Below are 15,137 nucleotides of genomic sequence, written 5' to 3'. Positions count from 1 at the left end.
TATAGCATAAGGCACACATAAATCTGTAATATACATAGCATACACACACACAGAAGTTAATGGAAGTTTTATTTCACACACAAAAACACAATGACACTCATATTTTTTCATTGAATAGTACAGTGGACATGCCTCCAATACAGTATGCAGGATCTACCTCACAGTCAAGGGTCCTTGAAGAACCACCCCCCCCCCCCTCAGTAACTGCACTTCCTCACTTCTGCTCACTCCTCAGTCCTTGCAGTTGGGCTTCTGCCCACCCCCCAGCCAGACTGGCTTAAAGATCAGACATGGCCAGACCCAATGAACACTTTTCCTCTCTTAGCGTCCCACCCCTTGCAACTTTCTTCCCCCTGTTTCAACTACTCCCAAGTATTTCATTGCCTCCATGGTTCCCAATCAGTGCAGTTTTGCCGTCCAGTGGACATGTGGCAACATATAAAGATATTTTTGGTTGTCAAGAGTTGTTTTGGTGGGGGTGAGGTGCTACTGACATCTAGTAGGTAGAGGCCAGGGATTGTGCCAAATATTGTGCCAAACATCCTAGTATATTGGACAGCCTCTTGAAACAAGAATTATCTAACTTCAAATGTCAAAGAGTTCTGAGGTTTGGAAACAGTGCCTAAGATATAAACAAGCCCAGAGAAATTTCTGACAAGTGGAAGATAGAGATCTTGCCTCTAATCCTGATGACTGTTAACATGTGCTCTAACCAGATATAGCCCAAAGTCACATCCAGTTACTGCAGGGGTGTCCCAGGTTACCACAGCTTCAGTATCTAGGTCAACAGTCCCCAGGCGATGTCCAAGGCGATGTCCATTTGTCTCAGTTCGATCCATCCTTCCATCTGTGGGCTAAAACATACATTTAGCTCCCCTCAACACAGCTTATTGGAGAAGGCAATGGCACCCCACTCCAGTGCTCTTGCCTGGAAAATCCCATGGATGGAGGAGCCTGGTAGGCTGCAGTACATGGGGTCACTAAGAGTCAGATACAACTGAGCGACTTCACTTTCACTTTTCACTTTGATGCATTGGAGAAGGAAATGGCAACCCACTCCAGCGTTCTTGCCTGGAGAATCCCAGGGATGGGGGAGCCTGGTGGGCTGCCGTCTATGGGGTCGCACAGTGTCGGACAGGACTGAAATGACTTAGCAGTAGCAGTAACACAGCTTATAGGCATCAGATGGGGAGATGCACACCATCCTCCCCCTTCTACCCCCTCCCTCTGGAAACTGATTTCCCATCAGGTATGTTCTATTACACATTTCTGAATTTACTAGGAGCTTTGTAGCCAGACTCCCCTCCCACTGTAATCTGGTGATGGGGGGAGAAAAATCTCAGGATGGCATCCTTTGTTCAGTGGTCTAGACCAGCAAACCCTCCAGGCACTATCAGTTGCTGACTCACCTTGGAAGTGGTACAAGTTCCCTGTTCAGATCTGCCTGTCCCCAAGTGGGGACTGGGGAGGATTCTCCTATCATGAGGCTGAACAACGAGAACTGTCCTTGTTTGCAGCTGGTGCTGGCGTCCTCTGTACAAAGCCCTGAGGGATTCCCTTAGGAGGTGAATCTCTGCCCTGTTGTAAGCCCAGGGTTAACCTCAGGCCTGCTTTAATTGTTTCTCATGTAACTCTCTCAGAACATGAATGAGCTGCTTGTCCAATTCATTCCTGGAGCCTTGGGATGCAGGAAGCCCCACTACCCATCACTCCCTGATGCACCTCACCAGTCAGTTCCAACATCTTTGATGGTTTACAATTGGCAACTTCTCTTCTGGTATAAATTTCTGGCTTGGCAAAAATCTGGTTGCCCAGAACAAGAATTTGTTCAAGTTAGCTTAAAGAACAGAGGATTGCTGTGGATTTTCACTCAGCAAAACTGCAGGAAGTGGAAAAGTGGTCAGGCTGTCACTCTCCATCTCTGGGGTCACAGGATCAACTCTTCTCTGCTTGTCTGTGCCTCTCTGCTTCCTGGGCCCTCACAATGTCATTCTCTAAGACACCTGGCCTCTGTAAAGCACAGTTCTGTTCCCCCACAGCCAGGGCCAGGTCTCAGCTGTGGCCTTGGTGTTCATGACTCTGACCTTGACCCCAACTCCCAGTGACCCACTGCTTCACTTCCCAACATCATCTGGACTATGGAATCTGCCTCTGTTCAGATTCTCAGAATATTTGGTTCAGGATGGGTCACATGTCCCATGTGAAACTGTTTGGCTCAGGATTGGTCAAATGTCCATTCCTGGTCCAATCATCTACAGCTTAGTGTGGGGGTGGGGGTAGGAAGTGGGAGTGTTATATACTGGCTGCCCAGGTCCAACAGATACTCTGGTTGGGAAAAGAAATACAAACAGAAGCTGCAGCAGTTCTGCGGTGTGGATACTTGCTCAGTCGTGTGTGACTTTTTTGTGACTCTATGGACTGTAGCCTGCCAGGCTCCTCTGTCCAAAGAATTCTCTAGGCAAGAATACTGGAGTAGATTGCCATTTCCTTCTCCAGAGGATCTTCCTGACCCAGGGGATTGATCCAGGGTCTCCTGCATTGCAGGCAGATCCCTTCCTGTCTGCACCACCAGGGAAGCCCCTGGAACACAAAGGGGGTCAACGAGGGTGGGAAATGGGGTAGGAGTTGGGGAGGGTGTAGACTGTCTACACCCTCCTCAACTCCTACCCTCCTCCCCTAACCTCATTCTCCCTCTCTTCCCCTGACTCCACACCACACAGTCCCCTCCCCCACCTTTCCCCCCGCTGAATATATTTTTGTTGTTTCACATTTCTGAATTCACTTGAGGGCTCTGTAGTCAGATACACTTTCCACAGTGGAAACAATTTCCCCTCAGTGAAAAATTAACAGATTTACACCAAGGGCAATCCCAATTCCCAGGCCTGTGAAATACTGGAAGTCTAAGCTGCTGAAGGGGATCAGAGTCGTTCCTGTCTCCTCCTTGAGGGTCTATTCCCTGGATCCCTCCATCAGACCACAAGCTAAAATCAGAGGATCCCCAGTGGGGAGATGTCTGAGATGAAGCTCCTGCTCTGAACAGTGCTTGTGGTGGAGATGTGTGTGGGGATGGTGTTGGTGCATCCGGGAAGGGGGATAAGGGGCATGAGTATGAGTATGTGAATGAGGCAGGGAGCTGGACAGGAAGGGGTTCAGGTGAGACTGTTGCCTCGGGCTTGAGCATCCCAGAGAAAGAATACATGGCTGTTTCCACTGACCCAAAATCTCCCTCCCTCTGCCCGCCAGAAGTGTAATTTTTCTGGTCTACAACTCCAAGAAGCTGCATAAGGTCTGCACTCAGATCTTCTGCCCCCTTGGCAGCTTCCGCCCCCTCTGCATCATCCTGTCTTCCTCCTCCTGTGGCTTCAGAAGCTGCAGCAGTAGTAGCAGTGGCCCCTGTCTCTTCCTCCTCTTCACTTGTTCCTTCTGTTCCAGCCCCACCGGCAGGGGCCCGGCTTGGCCCCTCTGTGACTGGTGCCGCCTGGGAAGACCGCAGCTCCTGGAAGGAAGTGAGCAGAGTTGCGACCTGCCCTGACATGGGGCGGGGGGGGGGGGGGAGAGGGGGGGGGCGGGGGGCAGGGGAGGGGTGAAGCGGGGGGCGGGGCAGCAGGACGGAATGGGCGGGGGCGGGGGGCGCGCAGAGCGGGGGGGGGGGGCCGAGGAGCTGGGGGGGGCGCGGAGCGGGGAGTCGCGGGGGGGCGGGGTCGGGCAGGGGTGCGCGGGGGGGGCGGGGTCGGGCAGGGGCGCGCGGGGGGGGGCGGGGTCGGGCAGGGGCGCGCGGGGGGGGGCGGGGTCGGGCAGGGGCGCGCGGGGGGGGCAGGGGCGCGCGGGGGGGGGCAGGGGCGCGCGGGGGGGGGCAGGGGCGCGCGGGGGGGGCAGGGGCGCGCGGGGGGGGGCAGGGGCGCGTGTGGGGGGGCAGGGGCGCGCGGGGCAGGCGACGATAATCTCACGGCCTTGAAGATCTTCCACTTCAGGAGGTCCCGCTCTTTCTGCACTTCCGCTAGGCTGGCCTGGGTCAACTGCAGCCGGAAGGCCGCCTCCTTGCGTTCCACCTCATGCTGTGCCGCGAGCAACGTCAGGTCTGAGGCCAGCGCCTGAGCTGCCGACCTGTGCAGTCCGGCGAAGTCATGCAGCCACTGCACCCTATGCCTGTGTAACTGGCTCTGCTTGTAGGCGAAGCGCACGCCCAGGGCCAGGCTGCTCCAGGCACAGGCCTCTTTGGCCTGGCTGGGCACCAGGCGGTCCTCCAGGATGGCCCTGAGCTTGTCTTCCACCTTCTCCCAGGACAGAGAAAGATTCTCAAGGTAGAACTCAGGGCCTTTCGCGTGCCTGGACATCCTCTCATTGATGAAAGCCATCACTTTGCCATGCCGGAACCCACTACTGACGTCCTCAGATTTCAAGGCCATGACGACTGAGTGCCTTTGGGGCTTGGCTGGCTCTGTGGGGATGAATGAATCAATCCCCCTCCCCTCCCCCACCCCATGAATCTCCTCCCCTCCCCCACCCCATGAATCTCCTCTTCTCTGCTTGCCTCCCCCAACATGGTACACCCTCCTAAAGACCCTTTGCCCTGCCCCAGGACGCCTCCCACCAAACCTCACCTCCTGACCAGTGAGAGTACAGGCCAAACAAAACCGTCTACCACACCCAAAAGGTACCTCTCTCTCCTCGAAGGCACCAAGGAAAGAAAAGCTCCGGCCTACCCTTCGAGGTTTTTACCTCGGGAATGTTCCAACTCCCGGAAACTGCGAGGGTGAGGGGGGTGCGTGTAGAAGATTTTCTCCCCTCCCCCAGACATAAGGGAACCTCCTGCAGTATTGCAAGTGTTTGAAGGTGGGAAGAAATAGGAGTGGTCAGAAAAGACTCAGAACCAAGAACATGAAGCGCTTGTAATCAAATACCAAAATTCTCAACCCCCCATCATAATGGTTTGTCCCACTCAGGGGCCGGACCCTTCTAGAGATGGAATATTCTGGAACAGGAAATAGCCCCCATCTCTCAGTGGCCTCGGTTGCCCCCTGGAGGCAGGAAGTGGAACCTGACTACCGCCTCATTCCCCATCGCCTCAGTTCAATTCAGTTCAGTCGCTCAGTCGTGTCCGATTCTTTGGGACCCCATGAATCGCAGCACGCCAGGCCTCCCTGTCCATCACCATCTCCCGGAGTTCACTCAGACTCACGTCCATCGAGTCTGTGATGCCATCCAGCCATCTCATCCTCTGGCGTCCCCTTCTCCTCCTGCCCTCATTCCCTCCCAGCGTCAGAGGTCTTTTCCAGTGAGTCAACTCTTCGCATGAGGTGGCCAAAGTACTGGAGTTTCAGCTTTAGCATCATTCCTTCCAAAAGAAATCCCAGGGCTGATCTCCTTCAGAATGGACTGGTTGGATCTCCTTGCAGTCCAAGGGTCTCTCAAGAGTCTTCTCCAACACCACAGTTCAAAAGCATCAATTCTTCGGCGCTCAGCTTTCTTCACAGTCCAACTCTCACATCCACACATGACCACTGGAAAAACCATAGCCTTGACTAGATGGACCTTTGTTGGCAAAGTAATGTCTCTGGCCATATCCATTCCCAAAACATGCTCGTGTCTTAAATTTGTTTACTTCCAGCGTGTACCACCTCTGCCACCACTGCCACCACCACCGTTCCCCCACCCCCTCCCCCCGGCCCTGCTTGCAGCCATTGTGCACCAGGTTTGTCTCTTGCCGTACCCTGTCATAAGGACCCGACTCTGTCTCTGTTAGCTTCTGATGGTATTTCCAAGCCTACAAGATAAACTTGCCAGCTCTCAGGTTGAGTGCTACTTTACCACTTACTATATAATGTGCTGTGACTGTCTCAGTTTTTATCTATCGGCCTGAGGACTGAATGACAAAATGTATGTAAAGTAGTAATGTTTTCTCTGGTCCCATTTTTGTAAATAGGTACTTCCCCAGTGGCTCAGACAGCAAAGCATCTGCCTGCAATGCGGGAGACCCAGGTACGATCCCTGGGTCGGGAAGATCCTCTGGAGAAGGAAATGGCAACCCACTCCAGTACTCTTGCCTGGAAAATCCCATGGACAGAGGAGCCTGGTAGGCTACAGTACATGGGGTTGCAAAGAGTCAGACATGACTAAGCGACTTCACTATATTTTTGTAAAATGTGCAAATCCTCTGTGTGCGCGGGAGCATGCGCGCACATGCGCAGGAGCGTGTGCGCATGCATATGTTTCTATGATCTTGGAGAAAGGAGTGGAAGCATATAGAAAGTGAAAGTGAAGTCACTCAGTCGTGTCCGAGCAAGTGTCTTATATGTATGCATGCATTTAAAGTCTGCGAAGTTACATACCAAAGTTTTAACAGTGGTTATTTTTGGGTGGTAAGGATACAGTACTTTCTCAAAAAAATTTATTCTCTATTTTTCTCTATTGTAAAATTTATTTATAATAAACGTATTATGTTTTTCACATTTCTTAAACTGTTTATTTCTGATAATTTCTGATCATTTAAATACTAGAAAGTAAATGTTTCCCTATATAATCCAACCCTTCCCTCCTACCTGGAAGATCACCATTGTTAACAGTTTGATATTATCTTCCAGTGTTATAAAGTAGCCCATAGCAAGTAACTGACAGTTTCTCAACTGAAGCCTCCCCTCTCTTGCCTCCTGGCTTTTGCACAGGCTGCTTTATGAACAGGTTGTTCCTCAGCGTCACCTGCTCTCCCCACTCCCATTCTCCTCATCCACCTAATTCCTGTTCAGTCTTTATTACCCTTTCAAGCAGAACTAAAGTGTTCGTGCCTCTTATAAGTATTTCTTGATCCTCCAACCCCTTCCCACAGGCTAGGCTGGATTGTGCCACTTTTCTGTGTCTCCATGGTGCCTTGTGCGTACCACATGCAGTACTTTCCACACTGTATTATAATTCATGATTTTCTAAAAATTTTCCCTATTAACTGGGCATTCCTTGAGGGCAGAATCTAGGCTGCATCTTAATTATTTCTGTGTTTTCACATCTTGCACAGTGGTTAGCACCTAATAAATTAATTGCTGAATGAATTGAAATAATTCATTACGTCAGTAATGAGGCAAACAAGTACCTTCATAGAGAGTTCTATTTTCTCCTCTGAAATGCTTTTTCTCCACACAGACTGATTTTCTGCCACCTCAAGCCTCTTATGGAAGAGACCTTGCCTTAGTGTTTGAAACCAACCGGTATCTGACAGATTTGGGATTTGTAGAAAACACCCTGGAAGATTCTGGAATGAAGTTTCTGTGTGAAGGATTAAAACAGCCAAACTGTATCTTATAGACATTGAGGTAACTGAGAGCAGGAGAATTTGTTGTTTGTGTTCATGTAAATTTTTTGGTCAGTTTCTTTTGTTTTGGGGGAGAGCATGAATAAAGTAATGAGGTCATTATTATGTTCTCTAAAGGTTGTACCTGCTTCTTGTGGTGCACTAGCAACTGTTCACAGCACCAATCAGTGGCTCACTGAGCTGGAATTTAGTGGAACAAAACTGGAAGCATTGGCTTTGAAATTGCTCCGTGAATGCTTAAAAGATCCAAATTGCAAAGTACAGAAGCTCAAGTAAGTTGTCACTATTAGTTTTCATACTGCAAGAAAAAATTTATAAAGTGCAGCTCAAGATGGATGTTGTATAATCAAAACACATTTCAAGGAGTCATGGAGAGGAAGAACAGTGAAAGTAGCAATGACGTTAATGTCAATAATGAAAACTCACTGAGCAATTCCTTTGTGCTAAGCATTGTGCTGAGTGCTTTGATTTCCTTTAATGTGTACAACAGCTTTGCAAGATTCAGGTTACTGTCCCCATTTTAGCAGATGAGAAACCCAATAGAAACCCAATAGTATAAGGCTAAATAACATGACAGAGACACAATAGGAAACCCAGATGTGTCTGACCTCACAGTCCACATGCATGTGTGGTAAGTCACCTCTGTAATGTCTGACTCTTTGCAACCCTGTGGACTGTAGCCCACCAAGCTCGTCTGTCCGTGGGATTCTCCAGGCAAGAATACTAGAATGGGTTGCCATGACCTTCTCCAGGTGATCTTCCCAACCTAGGGATCAAACCCACGTCTTACATCTCCTGCATTGGCAAGTACATTCTTTACCACTAGTGCCACCTGGGAAGCCCAAAGTCCATGTAATGACTCTGGTAAAAGATTTACCATATATATATCTTCTTTTCTGAAGAACCCTGACTAATTAGGGTTCTTCAAAGAAACAGAGAGGTAAAATGTGAATAAACATATAGAGAGATTTATTTTAAGCAATTGGTGCTCTCTCAGATTATGGCAGCTGGCAGGTTCAGTATCTGTAGGCTAGGCCAGCAGACTGGAGACACAGGAGAGCTAGTGCTGTCTCCTGGCAGAATTTTCTCTTCCGAGGAGGTCAGTCTTTTCTATTAAACTTTCAACTGATTGGATGAGCCTCACCCACATTATGGAGGGTAAATTGCTCAAAGTGTGCTGATTTAAATGTTCAGTTCAGTTCAGTTGCTCAGTCGTGTCCGACTCTTTGTGACCCCATGAATCGCAGCATGCCAGGCCTCCCTGTCCATTACCGTCTCCCGGAGTTCACTCAGACTCATGTCCATCGAGTCAGTGATGCCATCCAGCCATCTCATCCTCTGGCGTCCCCTTCTCCTCCTGCCCCCATTCCCTCCCAGCATCAGGAGTCTTTTCCAATGAGTCAACACTTCACATGAGGTGGCCAAAGTACTGGAGCTTCAGCTTTAGCATCATTCCCTCCAAAGAAGTCCCAGGGCTGATCTCCTTCAGAATGGACTGGTTGGATCTCCTTGCAGTCCAAGGGACTCTCAAGAGTCTTCTCCAACACCACAGTTCAAAAGCATCAATTTTTCGGCGCTCAGCCTTCTTCACAGTCCAACTCTCACATCCATACATGACTACTGGAAAAACCATAGCCTTGACTAGACAGACCTTAGTTGGCAAAGTAATATCTCTGCTTTTGAATATGCTGTCTAGGTTGGTCATAACTTTTCTTCCAAGGAGTAAGCGTCTTTTAATTTCATGGCTGCAGTCACCGTCTGCAGTGATTTTGGAGCCCAAAAACATAAAGTCTGACACTGTTTCCACTGTTTCCCCATCTATTTCCCATGAAGTGGTGGGACCAGATGCCATGATCTTCGTTTTCTGAATGTTGAGCTTTAAACCAACTTTTTCACTCTCCTCTTTCACTTTCTTCAAGAGGCTTCTTAGTTCCTCTTCACTTTCTGCCATAAGGGTGTTGTCATCTGCATATCTGAGGTTATTGCTATTTCTCCCGGCAATCTTGATTCCAGCTTGTGTTTCTTCCAATCCAGCATTTCTCATGATGTACTCTGCATAGAAGTTAAATAAGCAGGGTGACAATATACAGCCTTGACGCACTCCTTTTCCTATTTGGAACCAGTCTGTTGTTCCATGTCCAGTTCTAACTGTTACTTCCTGACCTGCATACAGATTTCTCAAGAGGCAGGTCAGGTGGTCTGTATTCCCATCTCTCTCAGAATTTTCCACAGTTTATTGTAATCCACACAGTCAAAGGCTTTGGCATAGTCAATAAAGCAGAAATAGATGTTTTTCTGGAACTCTCTTGCTTTTTCCATGATCCAGCAGATGTTGGCAATTTGATCTCTGGTTCCTCTGCCTTTTCTAAAACCAGCTTGAACATCAGGAAGTTCACGGTTCACCTATTGCTGAAGCCTGGCTTGGAGAATTTTGAGCATTACTTTACTAGCGTGTGAGATGAGTGCAACTGTGTGGTGTTTGAGCATTCTTTTGCATGGCCTTTCTTTGGGATTGGAATGAAAACTGACCTTTTCCAGTCCTGTGGCCACTGCTGAGTTTTCGAAATTTGCTGGCATATTGAGTGCAGCATTTTCACAGCATCATCTTTCAGGATTTGAAATAGCTCAACTGGAATTTCATCACCTCCACAAGCTTTGTTCATAGTGATGCTTTCTAACGCCCACTTGACTTCACATTCCAGGATGTCTGGCTCTAGATGAGTGATCACACCATCGTGATCATCTGGGTCGTGAAGATCTTTCTTGTACAGTTCTTCTGTGTATTCTTGCCACCTCTTCTTTATATCTTCTGCTTCTGTTAGGTCCAGACCATTTCTGTCCTTTATCGAGTCCATCTTTGCATGAAATGTTCCCTTGGTATCTCTAATTTTCTTGAAGAGATCTCTAGTCTTTCCCATTCTGTTGCTTTCCTCTGTTTCTTTGCATTGATCACTGAAGAAGGCTTTCTCATCTCTCCTTGATATTCTTTGGAACTCTGCATTCAGATGCTTGTATCTTTCCTTTTCTCCTTTTCTTTTCACTTCTCTCCTTTTCACAGCTATTTGTAAGGCCTCCCCAGACAGCCATTTTGCTTTTTTACATTTCTTTTCCATGGGGATGGTCTTGATCCCTGTCTCCTGTACAATGTCACGAACCTCATTCCATAGTTCATCAGGCACTCTGTCTATCAGATCTAGGCCCTTAAATCTATTTCTCACTTCCACTGTATAATCATAAGGGATTTGATTTAGGTCATACCTGAATGGTCTAGCGGTTTTCCCTACTTTCTTCAATTTAAGTCTGAATTTGGTAATAAGGTGTTCATGATCTGAGCCACAGTCAGCTCCTGGTCGTGTTTTAAATGTTAATCTTGATTTGAATGTTAATCTCATTTAAAAAGTACCTTCACAGAAACTTTTAGAATAATGTTTGGCCAAAAATCTGGGTACCTTGACAGGCAACTTGATAACATAAAATTAACAATCACAATGTATATTTGGCGTTTTCTATTGTAAAAGCTCTTAAGCATTAAACCTTTCTAAATCCACTTTGAAATTAATTTTTTATTTAAAATACTTCTATTTAAAATTTCTAAATTGGGAAAATATGTATACATGATGTCTTTATGAGCCCTCTTCAAGATTGTGTTTGGAGCCTGGTAACTCAAGAGAAAAATTGAGGACTCAGATGTTGTAGTGTATATCATAGAAATTCTTGAAAGTGATAGCAGAGAAAGTTGATGGGAAACAGTTTAAGGAATTGGACTGCTTAATATGGAGAGACAAAGATCGAGAACACAGGAAAGTCAGTAAAAACCACTTTTTGTGTCCAAGAAGAAATATTATATGGATGATGCTGATGTCTCTCTAAGGATGGCAAATTATTAATTAGTAATGAACTTATAGATAAGAGGAAAGGAAAGATCTTTTGACTGTATTAAGGATGATTATAGCACTTTCTGCTGTAATTTGAAAGAAGATATGAGAGTGATAAAATTCATGCTGGGAATTAAAATGAGATTAGGTCATTTGCTATTTCCTTCCAATTCTTTTCTTTTTGGTGGCAGTCAACATTTATTGAGTTCTCACTGGGGCATACAGTGTTGTGGGGTCAATGTACAAATCCCTGTCATAGGTAAAAGGGGGCTGTGACATATTCAAGGATGGGGGTCTCATATAGGTGGACCTTATTATCTTTTCTCATGATGTTTTGCAGGTAGAGAATGAGTGGCCAATTCTGTGTCTTTCTTTTTTTCCAGGTTGTCTGCTAGTTTTCTCCTTGGAAGCTCAGAGACTATTGGCAGATATCTTGCCTCTGTTCTCATTTGCAATCCATACTTCACTGAGCTGGACCTGAGTGAAAATCTCCTGGGGGACACAGGGGTGAAGTTTCTCCGTGAGGGTCTCAGACATTCGAACTGTAAGGTGGAGAAGCAAGAGTAAGTTTTTAGAACTATCTGCTGTCATCTTAACAACTACTGAAGTTTTTGAATGCCTGTTCTGTGGCAGGATCTATGCTTGGTGCTTGCCAGAAGTTATTTCACATAATTCATTCCTTGAAATAACTATATAAGGTGGGTTTTCTTAGCCTCATTGTACAGATGAGGAAACTTTGAGGATTAGGGGGGGAAAGTGACTTGTCCAGCATCACACCACTAAAAATTAGTGTAGTCAGGGACTTCCTTGGTTGGTCCAGTGGTTAAGAATCTGCCTTGCAATGCAGGGACACAGGTTCTATCCCTGGTCCAGGAAGATCCCACATACAGTGGGAAACTAAGCCTGTGTGACACAGCTACTGAAACCCGAGTGCTCTAGAGCCCATGCTCCACAACAAGAGAGGTTACTACAATGAGAAGCCCGTGCACTGCAACTAGAGAGTATCCCCCTACTGTCTGCAACTAGAGAAAGCCCTCATGCAGCAACAAAGACCCAGCACAGCCAAAAATAAATAAATAAATATTTTAAAATATAAATTTATTTATTTTAATTGGAGGCTAATTACCTCACAGTATTGTATTGGTTTTGCCATACATCAACATGAATCCGCCACAGGTGTACACGTGTTCCCCATCCTGAACCTCCCTCCCACCTCCCTCCCCATTCCACCCCTCTGGGTCATCCCAGTGCACCAGCCCCAAACATCCTGTATCATGCATTGAACCTGGACTGGTGATTCGTTTCATATACAATATTATACATGTTTCAATGCCATTCTCCCAAATCATCCCACCCTCGCCCTCTCCCACAGAGTCCAAAAGACTGTTCTGTACAAAAGTGGTATAGTCAAGATGTGACTCTAAAATCTATCTTATCCATATCCCATGCTCTCTCCAGTATACAACCATCCTGTGTGTTTACAGGAGTGATGCTAATTAAACATTAACTCTATAAAGAATACTACTATGTGTCCAACACTGGGCTAGACGTGAATGGATTTATCAAGAGGATAGCAAGTGACAAGACTGCCCTTAAAGACACATAGATATGAAACAGAGCAACACAGTTGAATGTGTAATCAAGTGCCTAATGCTGTAGAATCATTCAGAAATGTCAGATGAGCCCAGGGAAAGAGAGAAGGTCACTGTGGGCTGGAGCCCTCAGGAGGACACTGTGTAGGTGGTGGGCCAGGAGCTAGAACTTGAAGGATAACTAGGACTTAGCTAAATGAGAAGGCTGGGAAAACATTCCCAGGAAGTTCAATGACAGCAGTGGCTGATTTTTCTTTTTTGTCTCTGGGTAGCTTGAACACATGTTACCTGACAGATGGAAGCTGTGTCTATCTCTTTTCTTTCTTGCAAGTGAGTCAGACTTTAAAAGAGCTGTTTGTGTTTGCCAATTCCCTGAGGACACAGGAGTACAGCATCTCTGTGAAGGTCTGTGTCATGTGAATGGTATAACCAAGAATCTTGTGTAAGTGTCTGCTCATCCTTGTCCTTCTCATGGGCATTGCATTTGAGGTTCAGCAGGACTCCTGCCATGGGTAACAGCAACGTTGGCGTCCCCATACCTGCAGGCTTTCTGAATGTTCCCTCTCTCCACTTTGTTGTGAGTCCCTCACCCAAGTCCTAAGCTCTACCTGGAGCCTGACAAGGCTGCTTCTAATTAATAACAAAATTGAAGATTTGGGACTGAAATTGCTGTGTGAAGGATTAAAACAGCCTGACTGTCAGTTAAAGGATCTGGTGTAAGTATCGTGGACAAGAGCCACAGGCAGAGTTCCTTGATGTTTGAGCAGCTCCCCAAATTAAATGATTTTTTTTCTGGCCTGGTGATACAATCTCCAACGAAACATGATGACTCGATAATTTAGGGGGAATAAATCTTCCTCTCTCCACAATTTCTGCTTGGCCCTGGCCCAACGGATTTTTTTTTTTACATGACAAACTGATTTTCTAATGTATTTTTCTAGCGGGTAAACCCAATATCTAAAGTAACCCAATCCTGATGAAATTATGCCAGCCTTATCTATCTTACTTCCTGGCAGACTGTGGACTTGTCACCTAACTGGAGAGTGTTGTCAGCATTCATGCAATTCACTGTACACCAGTGGACACCTGAGAGTCCTTGAACTCAGTGCCAGTGCCTTAGGGGATGAAAGCATGCAGCTGCTCTGTGAAGGGCTGAAACACCCCTCCTGCAAGCTACAGACGTTGTGGTAAGTTCACAGAGACTCCTTGTTCGCTGGGCTCTTGTTCCAGCTGTGTATGAAATGGAAGGTCATTATGAAACTTGGGGTAAACAGATTTCTTTCTTGAATCCCCAATTCCCCATAGGCTAGCAGAATGCCATTTCACAGGTGCATGCTGTGGAGCCCTCACCTCTGTCCTCAGCAGAAATGAGAACCTAACATTGCTAGACTTCAGTGGAAATCACCTTAAAGGTTTTGGAGTTCAAATGCTGTGTGATGCACTGCTTCATCCCATATGTAAACTACAAACATTCGAGTAAGTTATAGTGGTGGGGGAAGTGGGAGAGAGGGGGTCAGGACAGGCGTTCTGGTTTGGTCATAGCCGTTGCAGTGAGAAAAGAACTAAGGACAGACCATGCCTAGGCAAAATATCGAGGTAAGTGAAATAGGCCTTTTCCCTGGACACAGGCAAGGAGAGAGGTAAAGAACAGATAGTCCTAGATGTCATTGCTAAGAAAAGAAACAGAGTGTAGGAAAAAGAGCAGCAAATCCACATTCTGCTAGGTCTGGCTTATGTACTAGATCTGGCATCTACTAGCTATGTGACCATTATTACTTTACCTTCCTGAACTTTAGCATCCTTATCTATAAAATGGGGCCAACATGAGTAGTACCTGACTACCTGGTGTTAGCATGGAGATTGGATGAAGCAAGACATTAATTATGAATGTGCAACCCTGGCACATAGGATATACTCCATAAATATTAGACCCTTTCCCTTCTTCTAATACCTGATAGAGGGCTTGTGGTTTACATGTTGAGAGCCTTTAAGATGCAGGGATATGAAGCTATTACAGAATTATAATTATAGAAAGTGGAGGTCATCACCCTTTCAGGTCAGTGTCCATCTGCCAGCTCAGCAGGCTGGCATAACACACAAAGTAATTCTTAATTAGGATATAGCTATTCTCTTTTGGCAGCTAACCAGTGGCCAAATGGCCATTTATTTCTGTCATTCAGAACTGGAACACATAATGGAAAATAACGGCTGAGTGCAAAAATTCCACATTCCAAAGCCAATTTGATGGATTGAAACATAAATGAAAACAGCATAAAGCCCTGATTGCAAGTTTGGCTGAAACAGAAGCTAGTTCTCTACTAGCAAAGTGAAGTCTATTTGACTCCAGAGTATTTATTCACAACATAATAA

The 15,137-nt window shown here is 46.5% G+C and overlaps 1 protein-coding gene and 1 long non-coding RNA gene across 4 annotated transcripts in view; one reads left to right on the top strand and one right to left on the bottom strand.

Moving 5' to 3' along the window:
• LOC114111478 (uncharacterized) overlaps positions 1 to 15,137 on the top strand; it is a 52,911-nt gene that overhangs the window by 31,638 nt on the left and 6,136 nt on the right. The window contains exons 9-14 of one of the 2 annotated variants that reach the window (XR_009598801.1): positions 3,433 to 3,506; positions 4,002 to 5,979; positions 7,132 to 7,301; positions 7,418 to 7,572; positions 11,559 to 13,954; positions 14,073 to 14,243. This is a non-coding gene — a long non-coding RNA (uncharacterized LOC114111478). Of the gene's footprint in view, positions 1 to 3,399; positions 3,507 to 4,001; positions 5,980 to 7,131; positions 7,302 to 7,417; positions 7,573 to 11,558; positions 13,955 to 14,072; positions 14,244 to 15,137 lie in introns of those variants that run through there. The other variant, XR_009598802.1, reaches the window with a different exon arrangement.
• TEX13B (testis expressed 13B) lies at positions 51 to 4,434 on the bottom strand. 2 transcript variants are annotated; one of them, XR_009598800.1, is made up of 3 exons: positions 3,948 to 4,434; positions 1,410 to 3,496; positions 51 to 854 (listed from the first exon to the last, which is right to left on the bottom strand). XR_009598800.1 is itself a non-coding variant. In XM_042242463.2 (2 exons), the coding sequence occupies exons 1-2, from the start codon at positions 4,404 to 4,406 to the stop codon at positions 2,798 to 2,800; spliced, it is 1,158 nt and encodes a 385-aa protein (XP_042098397.2). In that variant the 5' UTR covers positions 4,407 to 4,434; the 3' UTR covers positions 51 to 2,797. The 2 variants fall into 2 exon arrangements, 1 of the variants encoding a protein (XP_042098397.2); XM_042242463.2 differs by having other exon boundaries at positions 51 to 3,496.

The sequence above is a fragment of the Ovis aries genome, chromosome X (genome assembly GCF_016772045.2).
Source record: "Ovis aries strain OAR_USU_Benz2616 breed Rambouillet chromosome X, ARS-UI_Ramb_v3.0, whole genome shotgun sequence".
Taxonomy (NCBI): Eukaryota; Metazoa; Chordata; class Mammalia; order Artiodactyla; family Bovidae; genus Ovis; species Ovis aries.
The sequence above is the reverse complement of the archived record's forward strand: the minus strand, read 5'-3'. Positions and strand labels throughout refer to the sequence as shown.